The 14,418-nt window shown below is 50.7% G+C and overlaps 1 protein-coding gene across 2 annotated transcripts in view; it reads right to left on the bottom strand.

The window, feature by feature from the left end:
- LRIG1 (leucine rich repeats and immunoglobulin like domains 1) overlaps positions 1–14,418 on the bottom strand; it is a 108,856-nt gene that overhangs the window by 53,068 nt on the left and 41,370 nt on the right. For both annotated transcript variants that reach the window (XM_075998783.1, XM_020285355.2), the window contains exon 3: positions 11,735–11,809. In XM_075998783.1, coding sequence (XP_075854898.1) covers positions 11,735–11,809 — 75 coding nt within the window. The remainder of the gene's footprint in view (positions 1–11,734; positions 11,810–14,418) is intronic.

Below are 14,418 nucleotides of genomic sequence, written 5' to 3'. Positions count from 1 at the left end.
TTTTATATATATATCAGTTGGCCAATTAATTTCTTTCTATTTATAGTAGAGACGGGGTCTCACTCTTGCTCAGGCTGGTTTCGAACTCCTGACCTTGAGCAATCCGCCCGCCTCGGCCTCCCAAGAGCTAGGATTACAGGCGTGAGCCACAGCGCCCGGCCCTATGTCATTTATTTACATATCCCCTTTTGTTTTTTTAAGTAAGAGGCAAGTCTTACTTTTGGAATTATAAAGAAAAAGTGTTTAAAGAGCTTGGAATAATTAAGTTTTGCCTATTGTTTTACTCCAAAGAGGGTGTTTTCCACTATCATAACGGGACATGTCTGACTTACAGGTAGAAGGCAAATGAGGGATGGGTGGGCCGTCAGGGGAAGGAAATGACCCAGATAAGGGGGAAAACCCATAGTCAGATTCTGTGGTCCCCAAATGAAGAGGCCAGGTTTAATCAGACCAAAGACGCTCTCACATAAACCACAAAAGCAATTTCCTACTTATTCCAAGTGGCTAACTGCATACCGTCTTCAAATTAAATCAATGTTGAAAGAGGCAACTAAAACCTTTAATAGGGATCCCCAGAATTGTAAGTGCTAAACTGAAGGCCAGCACTTATAATTATTTCCCCTCTACCTGGTGAGAAAAAGGGGGGGAAATGTGGAGGGCGGGGGTGGGGGGTGGGTGAGCCTGGGTATCTTAAATCACAGGTACGAGAGGGAAGGAGAGACGAGGAAGAACAATACCTTTCACTTGCAATTACGCAGCATGTGGCTTATTAAAACTTTTGGCTGCACACTGCAATGACCTAGAGAGATTTAAAAAAAAAACCCACGGTGATGCCTGAGCCCAACACCCCCCCCACCAACAGCCCCCCTAACTCAAGGCTTTGATTTAAATGCCCTGACAGGTAGACATCTAGATTTTTTTAGAGCTCCGAAGCTCATTCTGCTGTGCAGCCAAGGATGAGAGCCGCTGCTCAAACATTTTCTTAGCGCTTTGTTGCCGGTGACACCTACCTCAGGTAGAAAAATAGGTGTCGGGCAAATCAACTTTACTGCTGTGCTCGACAGCTCCCACAAGAGGAATGAATATATTAACACCAAGAAAGCTAAGGACTTACACACGCACACTCCCACTGGTTCACAAGTGAGCCACGATGGACGTCTGCAGGTGAGATCCATTTGCAGGGTGTGTAAACAGACTCCATGCCAGGCCTCCTGGGCTCAGTGCAGAGAACAGCAAAACCCAAGCAGGCCTGCCTCGCCCACAACCCCAAAGGTGCTCGACGCAAGCTCGTCAGGGACACCGGGGGCGTCTAACACCGGCGCACATTCGGTGTACAGCAGGCAGTCCTGAGGACAGGCACTGTGTAGTCGACCATGACCGCCACCTGATCCACAAACTCCATTGCATGAGTGAGAAAACCGAGGCCTGAGAGAACCTTCCAGGGGTACGGCAAGGGTGAGGCAGGCAGGACTGAGAGGCAGACCCAGTCGATGGCTTCTTCCCCGCCACGAGGCCGCCCCTCTCTCTAAGCCCCGACACAGGAATCGGTGGCGGAAGGCAGAGAACCACGCGGACCGCCTTTGTCCGACAGCCGCCCTCGGAGGGAACCTGGTGCTCACAAGCTAATTTCGCGGCAGCCTCCCCGGGATGAAGAGCTCCCCAGCCCCTGCAGAGACGCCCCGAGCAGGCGCTGGTGGCCCCGAGACGCCACACCCACGAGTGCCCGGGTGCGCCCTTCACAGCACGTGCTTCCACCTCCCCGCTGAAGGGGTGAGGAGGGGAAAACCACAAATTGGCACCTTTATTTCAGCTGTTTGGGTTTGAAAGGCATCCAGGAAGTGAGGAGACCGTAGAGGAATTCGCCTTGAAGCGCTGTCTTGGAGGGCAGATGGCGGCTCTCCGAGAACCCGCTGGCACGGGCACTGCCGAGGCCTAACGACAGGTCACCCCTCACTGGGCTCTTGCCAGCGGCCGGTCAGGACCTGCTGGGAAGAGCCGGCTGTGCGAGACTCCGGGGACGGAAAGGGGCCGTCGGCCTGATCTTCAGGGCGGGAGGAGGACTTCCTGTTGCTTGGTGTCAGGTAATAAAAATCATAGGTGGCTCAAAGTAAGTTCACCTGAGGCCACGGAGAGGCTTCTGGAGCCAGGGCGCTGCGGAGGCGTGGGGCTCCGCTGTGCTGGGGGCGCCCGCAGCCCCGGCCGGGCAGGGCCTCTCACTGCACACCCCAGAGACTCCCGCGCCTAACGCAACGTGATGTGTCAGCACTTAAAACGACAAGACCCTCCCAGGCTCCCAGACCACGCGCTTCCCAGTACACAGGCAGGAGAAGCCCCACAGGTGGGAGAGCAATGAGACCAGGGTCTGCCCTTGACGCTTCTTAGCTCTGTGGCTTTAAGCAAGTTGCTTGCCCGCTCTGTGCGTCAGGTGCCTCACCTGCTAACTGTGCTTCAGAACAGACCCTGTGTCTCATAGGGCTGCAGAGGTTGAATAAGATTGCCTGCATTTAGCCATCACTGAACTACAGAAGTGGCAACTCTGCAGGACTCGGCATACGAGTGAACTATTCTGTCTCTAAAACGCCTGCCTTTGAACAAGCAGGGGCAACCTCACAGCCCCTACGAACGGCCCAGCAATCACGGGGCTACGAAAGACACGCACACATTTCTGCCACTTGGGCTTTAAAAGCCGAAAACGGCCCCCAGGTGTGAGCAGACACACGGGCCCTGCCTTCCCGCAAGGTCGCGGCGCGGGTCAAAGTCAAGCCGGGTTTCTGGGTGAGGTGCGCATGCCCGCGAGGCTGCCCCAGCGGTAACTGGATTACAGAAGCCACCTGCAGGAAGTGAGGAGGGGAGGAGGAGGAGGAACCAGTCCCAGTTGGAAGGAGGCTGTTGATATGGGCGGGAGCGGCCCCTTGCACGGGAGGTTGTGCAATGACGCTTCCCGGCTCCTCTTCACGTGGCCCTGGGGGGTTCGCCACCCGCTGCTGGGAGGGGAGGCACTTCCCACCTCCCGGCATCTCCACTGTCAGGAGCGGCCCGTGCCCCCACTGGATCTTGGGCTATATTTAAAGCTTATTCAGTCATCAGGGGGAGGGAGGGAGAGAGAGAGGGGACAAAGAGAGGAGAGACAGAGAGGAGAGAGAGGAGGGGGGTGCGAGAGGGAGGAAGGAGTGAGAAAGCCAAACATCCAACAAAAGTCAATTCTCAGCAACAGAACTTAAGCTACTGACTTTCAAAAAAGGCAGCGGCCTGCAGGACCAAGTTCCGATCCCACCAGCGCTCCCCTCCTCAGCTCTCCCAACCCACAGCTGCTGTCCCTGCACTTCCTCAGCAAATGACTCGCAGATGTCCCGCACCGCCCCCACTCTCAAAGAAAGGGGGGAAAACAGAAAAGAGAAGGACAATGACCAGTCATGACTGTGTGTGATTTGGCAGGCTCGCTTAGACTGGGGCAAGAGGCAGTCTGCGCTGCAGAACCCCGGGAAGTTTCCGGGACAGAGCTGCTTTCTTTGTAAACTGCGTGTTTAACTTTCTATTTTGAGGCTCACTGGTGGCGTCCAGCATCTGAAGAGGCTGGGTTCTAAGAGCCTTGGTCTTGCCCTGCCTTCCAACAGAAGCTTCTGGCTCTTCCTAACAGCCTGCCTTTTGACAAAGAAAAAGGCGTGGGGGTGGGGTGTGCAAACTGGCCTAGAAATGGCACCAGCCAGGTCCCTTTAGTATCCAAGTACCCAGCGTGCTGGCCGAACATTCGGGGTGTCCCATCCGGCGCCTATAACTTAAACTCATCTGCAGGGCTGAGAAAGGAGGGCCGCAGACCAGGGAGCCTCAGATGAAATGCTGCTTCCCCTGGGAAGCTTCCCTGCCACGCGCCCCCTGGGTGACGAGCGAGGTACCCCCTGGAGAGCCCTGGGCCCTGCAGGACAAGTGTCTGCTCACCCAGCTTCCTTGCAGCTGGACCGCCTGTTCACGAAGAGCAGCAGCGCCAGCCCTGGGCCCGGCCTGTTTGCTCATGGGTGGCAGGTGGGCACCTGCGGGCACACTCCCAGCAGCCTCGGCGGCCTTGCAGATGGCAGTGGGCTGCCTCGGCTTTCATCTTTACCCACTGGGACCAGGAGCACAGCCTCCCAAGGCAGACGGCTGGGAACGGGAAGAGAAACCCCGCCATAACCAAGGCGGGGGCTGGGAAGCGGCAACAGGGCAGGTGTGGAGCCCACCAGGGCAGGGGAGAATCACCGTCAGGGGAGAGTGAGAGTCCCTGTAACTTCCACCGGGAACAAGGAGGTACTATTCTCAGGTGCGAGTCTCAGGCAAGGACAAAGATTTATCAGGTACCAGCGACTGATAAGCACTGGAAGGCAAGTGCGCCAACACGGACTCCAGGCAGGGGAGGTGTGGTCGTAGTGGAGCTGCCACCCACACGCTGAGACAGTACCAACCGAGACTGCTCGCAAAGCGCTCTCGCCGCTGCAGCAGCTGGCGACGGTCTGCAAGGGGACCTGCTTGGTCACCGCCCCCGGCAAGCAGCAAATTAAGCAGGAACACATCTGTGACAGCCGTGGGCCTCAGACCCCAAGCCGCAGCCAGGTCTGCTCTGGGCATGGTCCTGGTGCTCACCCAGCGCCCCTGGGGCCTTTCTCGGAAGCGATCACCAGGGCTGCTGAGTCCCACTTTCCCAAACAGATGCCTGTCGCTACACTGGTGACGGCAGGAACTGGTCTAAATAATTCACTGTCCACCAAAGCTCGGCAGCTTGGTAAGGACTTGGCACGTGAGCCTTGGGCTTCCCCGGCAGCCCCACGTAGCCGAGGAAGTGGTTCTCAGAACAGGCGCCCAGGCCGCAGCAGCAGCAGCTGGGGACTCAGGAGCAACGCAGATTCTCTGGTCCCACCCTGACCTGCAAACATCCTGTGTCTCAGCAAGCCCTGCGGGTGGCCTACCAGTGAGGGACACCACCGTCTCCCAAGGGCAGGGGTATGAGATTTTATCCGGAAGAATAGGTGCACACTAACAAAAATCTGGGCAAATAGGGCAGAAAGTGAGAACATCTGTGAAGACTCAGAAGAGGAACTGTGTTATATGTATAAAATTATATATGTATACACACATACACACACACATATTTCTCTGCTGTACTGTTTTTTAACTAGGGCTGTATCTTACCTTTATCATCTGGGAACTGAAACAGCTTGGACTGCTAAATAAACAAGAGACATTCACTTAAACTCGACCTGGGCCTTTTTAACACACCGGCTGCCATACTGGAAAAACACATTTTCCTTGGGGCCACAGTGTTTTATTACGAAAACAGAATTAAAACTTCAAAAACGAAACAATCCTTTCTCATTTAATGAAAAATTTGTTATTTCTTATTGTTTTCTGTGCGTGAGTTATACCCAACTTGAAAAAACAGTTCTCGTGGCTCCCAAGGTGAAGAGACGTGTGAGCTACATGTGCTTCACAGGCCCCAGGCTCAAAACTAGCGTGAGTTAAATACAACTCACAAGGCAGTTAATACGTTAAACACAGGTTTGCCCACGGTTTCTCCCTAAAGTGGCTGGAGTCACTCACTATTAACTCCACACCCTTGATGTGGAGTGCATTTTATTGCAAGGGCAAATAAAACACCAACAGCTCAGGTAACGTTTACTTTCACACTGACACCCAAACGGACTGGCCTTCCTTCAACAGCAAGACTAAATGAAGTTCCTATGTAGGGAAGCCTAAGTAGAATGGGGGCACATCTCCCAGGTTCCGTATTTTCTAACACGCCCGATTAGGTCCACTCTTACTCTGATGATTGGGGGATGGTCCAGCAGATAATTCCTCCACAGGGAGGTCGCGGTGATCCTTGACCTAGAGAAATCGCTACCTCCGCCTCCACTGTACATACACCTGTAATGCCCACGGGTCCAGCTAGGAAGCGACACACAGAGAGCTCCACCAGATTACCATTCACCTTTTCAAGACAAACCATTATTTCACATCTCCAGGGATAAACGTCCTGTGCAAAAGAGGATTTTCACATCAGTTCTTTATTCTGTCCGCAAAGGATGATCTTCTTTCAGGTGATGCGATTTAGAGAAAGTTTTAAGGGCAGCTAGTGAAGAGAAAGGAAAGAGGCCCCAGCCCGACTCCTCCAGTGGAGGACAACCCCCCTCCCTCCCCGCACGCACACACAGTTGCGGGAACGCAAGCCCGCTGTTTGTCACTCGGAATAATATCACCTGTGCTTCCAGCTGCAGTATCAACAGCCTTCGCTCAGGTCCTGAGACCGAACCTAATTTTCCGAAGTTGAGTTCCAGGCCCCTTCCTCCCTTGCTTCCAGCTCCGGCCCTGAGCGGCAGCAGATCGTGGCTGCCTCCCCGCTGAGGCTCACCCTTTAATTACGCTTTAACGTGAATTGATCTTTGCATTAATGAGCCCGTAAAGAAGATTGATTCCACCCCTCTCTTCTCCAGAGGCTTTGCTAGGTGCTCTGGGAGTTAAGCATTCCCACTGATTTCACTCCTCCAGCAGACCCGGCCAAGAGGAGGACTCAGGCCTCCACTGCCTCTGACCCCCAAGCTCCACCCAGGGCTCCTCCCACCCTCCCACCCTCGCTCCAAGTGGGGCTGCAGACAGAACACCATGCATGCTGCTCTCCTGCCAGGTTTTATTCTCCAGAACAGGGGTCCTCAAACTGTGTAAACAGGGGACCAGTTCACTGTCCCCCAGACCGTTGAGGGCCGTTGGAGAGTGCGGCGCACATTCCACACATGCGCACTGTGGGCCCGGGACGAGTCGGCTGCTAAGCAGGACAGGCAACGGGGGCAAAAACACCCGGCAGGCAGGATAAATGTCCTCGGCGGGCCACATGTGGCCCTCGGGCCGTAGTTTGAGGACACCTGCTCCAGAGCGTACAACAGATAGATAGATGTTAAACATCCCATCCCTTTTATTTATGTACTTTTTCTTTAGCTAAGCAGATGCAGCAAAATATAGCTGTCAAAATCACCTGAGACATTTCCATTTACTCATATTCTAAGTCTTCCAGGTACATTTGTTAACATGAGAGAAAAATACTTTCCTCAAAAAAAAAAAAAAATTAGTTTTTAGATAAGTGGTTGCCAGGGGCTGGAGGGAGGGCGGCGATACATGAAAAGTGACTGCTTGCGGGGTACGGCATTTCTTTGGGGGCTGATGGGAATGTTCTGGAATCACAGCTGATGGCTGCCCAACACTGAGGATGTGTTAAAAGTGGCTGAACTGAACCATTTAAAATGGTTAAAATGGTGGTTTATGGTATGTTAATTTTATTTCCGTAAAAAATACTTTCTAAAAAAAATTTTTTTTTTCAAGGTTAGAAGTAAAAGGTATTTATTTCAACGTGTTTTCGAATTCAGGATAAACCTAAGGAATTTTAACTGCAGTATTACAAAGTCCCAGGTAATTGGGTGCACCTAGTTTTCGCCTAGATCTCCCACGTGACCCAGGAGGCAGGCTGGGGTAGCGCAGTAACAAGGCCCAGCTGAAGCATAAGGTGTAAAATACCCTTCCAACTGGAAAAGAAGAAGAAGGGGGGCAGAGCCAGGGGCCACGTGGGAAACATACTGCAGCCTGCGTCCAGGAGCGACAGCTACAGCCAATTCTACACAAGCGTTTTTTACTCCGAGGACTGAAAAAAATCAAACCGTTTCCACTGCAACCAATCTGCTCAATGAGACAAGTGCAGTAATGCCACAGGAAAAGCGGAAATTTTTCTTCAACAGAAACACCGTGTATGCATCAGACAAAATTACTGTTGCCGTGGGAATCGTAACTTGAGTTTCCTGGACTTCCAGTTAAAGGAAAATATCTCAACCTAAAAATCTACTGGCAGATTCTGCCCCTATTTAACAAAAAGTCTGTTGCTTTTTCTGAGAACTATTTTATGAAATTAGTTCCCTCCCTGCAACTCAATCTTATTAAAAGCTAGCTTTCCCTGAGTTTTATGCTTTCTGCTATTAAGGACAAATGGCTTCAGCAGTAACCTCAGAATGTGATGCAAATAAATCTGTTAATTGACAAATACTTTAATTGAATTCGATTCCTTTAATCAGAAAGTATTAACCAACTGAAATTTTGCTACATGACTCTAGTTCCCAAAACTCTGGAACTCTCCTTTGAAGCCCTGATATTAAAGCCAGGCACAAAGCCTCTTCCCACGAGGCCTCCCAACCGGGGTGCCCAGCTGAGGAGGGCCCTGGCGTCTGGGAAGTCAGAGCACTGCCACGTAAGCAAAAGAAACAGAGAGGAAGAGCCAACCCCCAGAGGCGCAAGTCCACAATCACAAGTGTCCGAGACGAAAATCACAAACCTGCTACTGCTGTTAAAACTGCAATCCCAACCCCCAGGCCAAGGACCGGTGCTAGTCCGTGGCCTGTTAGGAACCAGTCTACACAGCAGGAGGTGAGCACCCGCAAGCCAGCGAAGCTTCATCCGTATTTGCAGCGGCTCCCCGTGACTCGCATCTCTGCCTGAGCTCCTGTCACATCAGCAGCGGGATTAGAGTCTCAGAGGAGTGCAAATCCTACTGTAAACTGCGCATGCGAGGGGTCTAGGTTGTGGCTCCTTCTGAGAGTCTAATGCCTGGTGGTCTGAGGTGGGGCTGGGGCGGAGGGGAGCGGCTGCAAACAGACCATCATTAGCAGAGAGGTCTGACTGCACGATAAATGTAACGCACTTAAATCATCCTGAAACCCTCCCCTACCCACCCCCACCCCATGAAACTCGTCCCTGATGCCAAAAAGGTTGGGGACCGCTGTGTTAGAAGACATAAAGCAGCAGTGGCGGTTATTGGACAGAAGGGTGACTGTATCTTCTGTGACATTACTACCCCCACTGTGGAATTCCAGGTCACAGAAGGAATACAAAAGCTGCGAGGGTTCTTCTACCACCTGTTTCAACAAATGAGAAGCAAACAACTTATCCCAGTGACAACTGCACCCAAGACAGAACAGGACACACCCTGGGGCCCACCCTTCTGTTGCGCCTGCCTATAAACTTGTCCCCAGAAATGTGTCCTGGCTCCTCTAACTCACGTGGCCTCGGCTGACATCTGCCCTATTCCCTTTGCACATCTTGATTATTTTTCTCATCCTCCGCCTAAAAAGGAGAATGAGAATTTGGAGATTAAGGACTCTAAGCATCTGTTAACTGCCACATTTTCAGACAACACGTTGGGCCTTCCGCGCCACCTCGGGATGGCCTCTGGACCCAACTGCAGGGGCACAGAGGGACCTGCGAAGTATTTACGGAACACACGACACCTTTTAGTTCTGCAAAGTAACAGACATCAGCAAAACACGCTCTTCGAAGCCCGGACAACAGAAGCACGTGTGGATGGAGCTGCTAAGCCCTCTGCCTTCGCCAGTCAGGGCGGGAAAGGTGGTCCTTTGGCTGTAAAGTGACGTTCATCTGCCACCTGCTCCATTATCTTCTCCCTCGTCCTCTGCACAGTCCACTTGGGAAATACAGAAACAGTGGCGTGAAGGATGATAGCAAAATTTTCAACGATCCTGCTGCCCAGGATAACTTTTGCAGGCACCGAATCCAGGCATCCCAGTCTAAGAACTGGGAACACAGCCGCCTCAGAGAAGACCGAGATAAAGACCCTCCAGTTCCTGCAGTTTCAGAGGAATCATTGACCAAGTCAGATGGAGACCAACCTCAGGCCAAAGAGGTGACTGCCAATACTAACCTGCATTTTCCAAACTGAATCAAAACAGGGAGGGAGTCTTTTTTTTTTCACTTGCTTTACATATTTCAACGCTGTCTAATGGAATAGCAGGAACAAGGCCAAACAGCCCCACTTCTCTTGGCACTTGGGCCAGGGAACAGAAATGTATTTTTAGTCAGTGGAGCAAGGCGCGATTCAAAGTACCACAGGCCCACGGGACAAGCCGGGCCCCGCCTGCCTCTGGCACGGCGCCGCTCAGAGTCACCTGCCGCGCTCCTGCTGAGCGTAGGGGGTGGATGAGGGCGCAGTGCATGGGCACTTGTGTCCGGTCTCAGCTCTTCCTCTCACGTCTGCAACTTATGAGACCTTGAGGGAGCCTCGGTTTCTTCTTTAGCAACACAGAGCTGTCTTCTGTGGCCTTGGCTTCCTCCCCAGGTGAGGAACAAGAGGAGTTAAATCAGCATTTCTCAAACTTTAATGTATGCACTAATGGCCAGGGAGTTTGCCAGATGAAGCTTCTGATCCAGCAGGGCAGGGATGAGGCCTGCGAGTCTGCATTCCTAGCAGGCTCAGAGCTGATACGACCCTGTGCTTGAAGCAGCGAGGAGTTACAAGCATGTTCAAGTGCTTTGCTCTATGAATGCAAAAGGAGTTATCACAGCCCTGATTATCCTCACACAAGGGTAACTCATTTAATTTAGCCAACAATTAAACACCTTCCAGATGCCGGACACACGGGCCAAGTGGACACTAAAAAAAAAGTTACACTTCTGCCTACCCATCCAGGGAACAAAGGGCCCAACCTTTACTGCAGTACTTCGCAGTAAGGACGGCCTCACAAAGCCTGCAGCCCTGAAGGTGAGATCTTGCCAAGGCCCAAGCAGCTACGTGACAACTTGCCACCCGCCAGAAGCAGCAGCCACCACTTGTCAAACGCATACTTTGTGACCCGCAGGACGCCAGGAGCTTCACATACATTACACTCCCCGCTCACCCTGGCCTCGCTCTCCCTGCATACAAAATGGGTCAAGAACACATTCTGCAGATGAGGGAAACTAGATTCAGAAAGAGTAAGTGCTCTGTGCAGAACACAGACTTTTAACCCCTAGGATCCCCTGCAACCCCACGATGCCACGGAAGGGCATGTGTGAGCTCCAGACCTGTGTCATGGGGACACAGCACCTCCTGAACCTTGGTGTCAAGAAGAGACACATACAGGTGAGCAAACGAATTAGGACACCCCCCCCCACCATCAAACTAAAATACAAATAAGCAAGGCTGGAGTGGAAACAGGAAATTCGGCGTGAAGAGGGAGGTGCTCTGCCAATAAAATCTGCCTGAGAAAACTGCTGGACTCACAGCTGGTTTATCTGGAAAGACCTCTGGGTGAGTTTACGACACGCATGTGCGTCCACCTGACTGCTCAAGAAATGGGGGCAAGGCCAGTGCTCTGTTCTCTAGCAAAGACTTTTTCCAGCTCAAATGATAACATCCGTATGGCTTCCTTCCTTTCCTTTTCAGTTAAGGCCCTTTACACCCTTTTGCATTTCCAGCGTGTTGTCTATGATAATATACAGGTTGCATTTTGTCTAACATTTGACCATGACAACTCATTCCTTACGTTTATGTTGGTTTCAGAGGTCTGGGGGCACTTTCTTTTTTTTAAAGCCATAAAAATAAAACTAAGTCACATTACCAAATTCAGTGGCACAAAGAAGAGCTTGCTGTCTTAGAATCGACACACCTTCCTTTAACTCCAGTTTATTCACCAAACTTGCAGCTTAACCACCAGGAGCAAGAAACCTAGCTCCATGTACCTCTGGGTATTAAAAAAGACCCATTTCCTCCCAAATCCAGAAATGAGGCAAAACTTCCAGCTTTTAATACTGCAAACCCCCAAACAGCAAGCATTTGCCATGATCACCAGGGGCACCGGGAAAAGGCCATTCTCCGCCAGTGAGCGCGTGAACTCAAGTTCTGCCACAACCCCCACAGCCTCCCCACTCAGCCCAGGGCTGCCCGAACGGCCCCACTCACAGAAAGAGAGAGACGACATGTGACGAGGCGGCACCCAGGGACGGGATGGTTGTCAGCTCGTTATTGCTGAGGTACCTGCAACGACAACAAGAAGAAATCGGTCATTTAAAGCATTTAAATTAGTAGTCTGGAATCATACACATACAAGGAAAATAATAATAATAAAAAAACACTGCTGAGTAAGCCATAATAAAACTATATTCCAAGGTTGGGTAAGAAATAAAGAATGTAGGAGTTTTTAAAGGGAGACAAGTGGGGTCACAAAAAATAACCATGTATCACACCTGTGGTTACAAATAAACACTAAGGAGAAACATCTCCTGTCACCCACCCTCCCGTCTTTTCATGATGCTCAGAAATCTATAGGAACAGACAAAGAACGGCGAGAAAAGGCCAGGATGCAGGTTCCAGACAAAAGTGTCCCCAAGACCCTTGCCTTGACAAGAGTGGTCCCTGCAGGCTGAAACCTACCCTTGCCAGAGGGCCAGAGACTCACTCTCCCTGGCTTGCCTGCAGTTCTGAGGGGTTTGTGACACCAGGGACAATTATGTCAATGCCTCATCTGTGAAATAACAAGGGAGCTGGACTCAGAGACTCTCATCCATTTGAGGTTCCAGCTTCTCTGGGCTCTGACAAAGGCTCTGGTCTTGTCTTCCAGGAAAAACGAACGCATATATACACACTTTTGCACACAGACATTTTGAACCTTCTCTGCAGATAAGATTTGCTCTCCAAGCTCCCTACCTGCTCAAACATCCTAAATCTGTATTTCCACAGTTAACATCTCTCAATGGAAGGGAAAGCCCATGAACCAAAGCACAGCTCGCCGGGTCTGCCCCCAGAGGCTGTGTAAGCTGGCCTCCTTACATGGACATGTATTTCTAAATCTGGAAAGAGAATCCAAAATCAGACTTGCAAAGTGAGCCTAAAAATCTTTAAGGAAGCCAAAGCACAGTGTTCAAGCTTTCTGCCGAGCGATGGGCTAGAAAGAAATTGTAGCTGGGATGCAAAGTCAAGGGTGTAAAACTGGGTTATCTTATTCTCTATGCCTTAAGGGAGGTGTGTCTCGCACAGCATCTTGTTACTGTTTGAAGACAAGGCCACTGAAATGACAGCTGTATTCACACAAACATACAGCTAGCATTTGCTTGAATAATCTGGGTGTCTGCCATCTTTTATAGAATGAATAGGAGGGGAGGGGGTGAAAGGAAAGGCCTTGAATTATCCCATTTGCTTTCTTTGGTGCCAAAGCCAGTTAGGGGTGAAGCTGGGCAATTAGTGGGCTGTGGGACACAGAATGCCTGCTGCAATAGCTTCATGACTGAAGCATCTGGCAGAGAGAAAGCAGATCCGTATCATGTGGCAAATCCTTTCTCCACTTAAAGGGCCCTTGTTTGTGTGTTGAAATAGACAATTAATTACGTTAACAGTCTCTTATCTGACTGCCCCCTAAATCAGATTGTTTCTGCTTCACCTTTTATCTGCTCCAACCCTGCTGTGATCCACTTCCCACGGTGGTGCAGGGATACTGAAAAACCCCCATCAGTCTTAATCTCTACTAATAAATTTTCACAGTACTCATCAATGCACTTATTACAAGAGACCCTCAGGTTTTAACAGAGCAAGAAAAACTAAGATCAGAGGTCTGCTGCCACTCAGGCAGCTTGTCTAAGACGCTCCCTCTCCCCTTTCTTTTTTCTTTTTTTTTGAGACAGGGTCTCACACTGTTGCCCTGGGTAGAGTGCAATGGCATCATCATAACTCACTGCAGTCTCAAACTCCTAGGCTCAACCAATCCTCCTGCCTCAGACTCCCAAATAGCTAGGACTACAGGCATTCGCCACCATGCCCAGCTAATTTTTTCTATTTCTGACAGAGATAGGTCTTGCTCTTGCTCAGGCTGGTCTTGAACTCCTGAGCTCAAGCAAACAGCCTTGGCCTCCCTGAGTGCTAGGATGATAGGCGTGAGCCACCATGCTCAGCAGAACTCTTCATTTCTCAGAGATTTATTCTGAAACACAGAGGGTGGTGGTAATAAGAGTAACCGCTGCAAGTAACTGAATGAAAGCTTCCTATGTGCCAGGCCTGGATCTAAGCACTTTTCAGTGTATTAACTCATCTTTAGAGCCCGGGAAGTAGGTCCCAGGAACATTTCCACGACACCGACAAGGAAACTGAAACACTGAGATGTTAAGCAATCTGACCAAGGTCACCAGCGATAAGTGGCCAGTGGCCCAAGGGTGTCTAGCCCCGAAGTCTAGGTTCTTCGCCATTACCCTCTATTTCTTTATAATTGCGGCAGAAACTCTGCATGCCTATGTCATTTCACCATCACCACAGCTTTGAGTTAGGTACCAGGTACTTCAATTGTTCCCTACTTTACAGGTAAGTTCTCTAAGCCAGTTTTAGTAACTAGGGAGGACACAGCCAAGAGCTGAACAATGTATGACTGCAAATCAGAGGAGAGCAACAAGCTAAAAGACCAGTAAGCACAGGGCAAGCCGGAAAGCTCATAATGCCTTAGGTAACATAGCAGTTGTTTTTCAGCCTGCTTTACAATCTGACTTGATTTTAAACCTGAAACAAAGCATATGGACTTCTCTGCCAGGGAACTTTGGCTGACGAGCTTGGTTTCAGGCCAGCCATACTATACATATGACAGACTGCTCCACCCAATTTCACAG

This window comes from Microcebus murinus, chromosome 30, assembly GCF_040939455.1.
Source record: "Microcebus murinus isolate Inina chromosome 30, M.murinus_Inina_mat1.0, whole genome shotgun sequence".
In the NCBI taxonomy this organism is placed as follows: domain Eukaryota; kingdom Metazoa; phylum Chordata; class Mammalia; order Primates; family Cheirogaleidae; genus Microcebus; species Microcebus murinus.
This window is presented reverse-complemented; position numbering and strand designations above follow the sequence as displayed.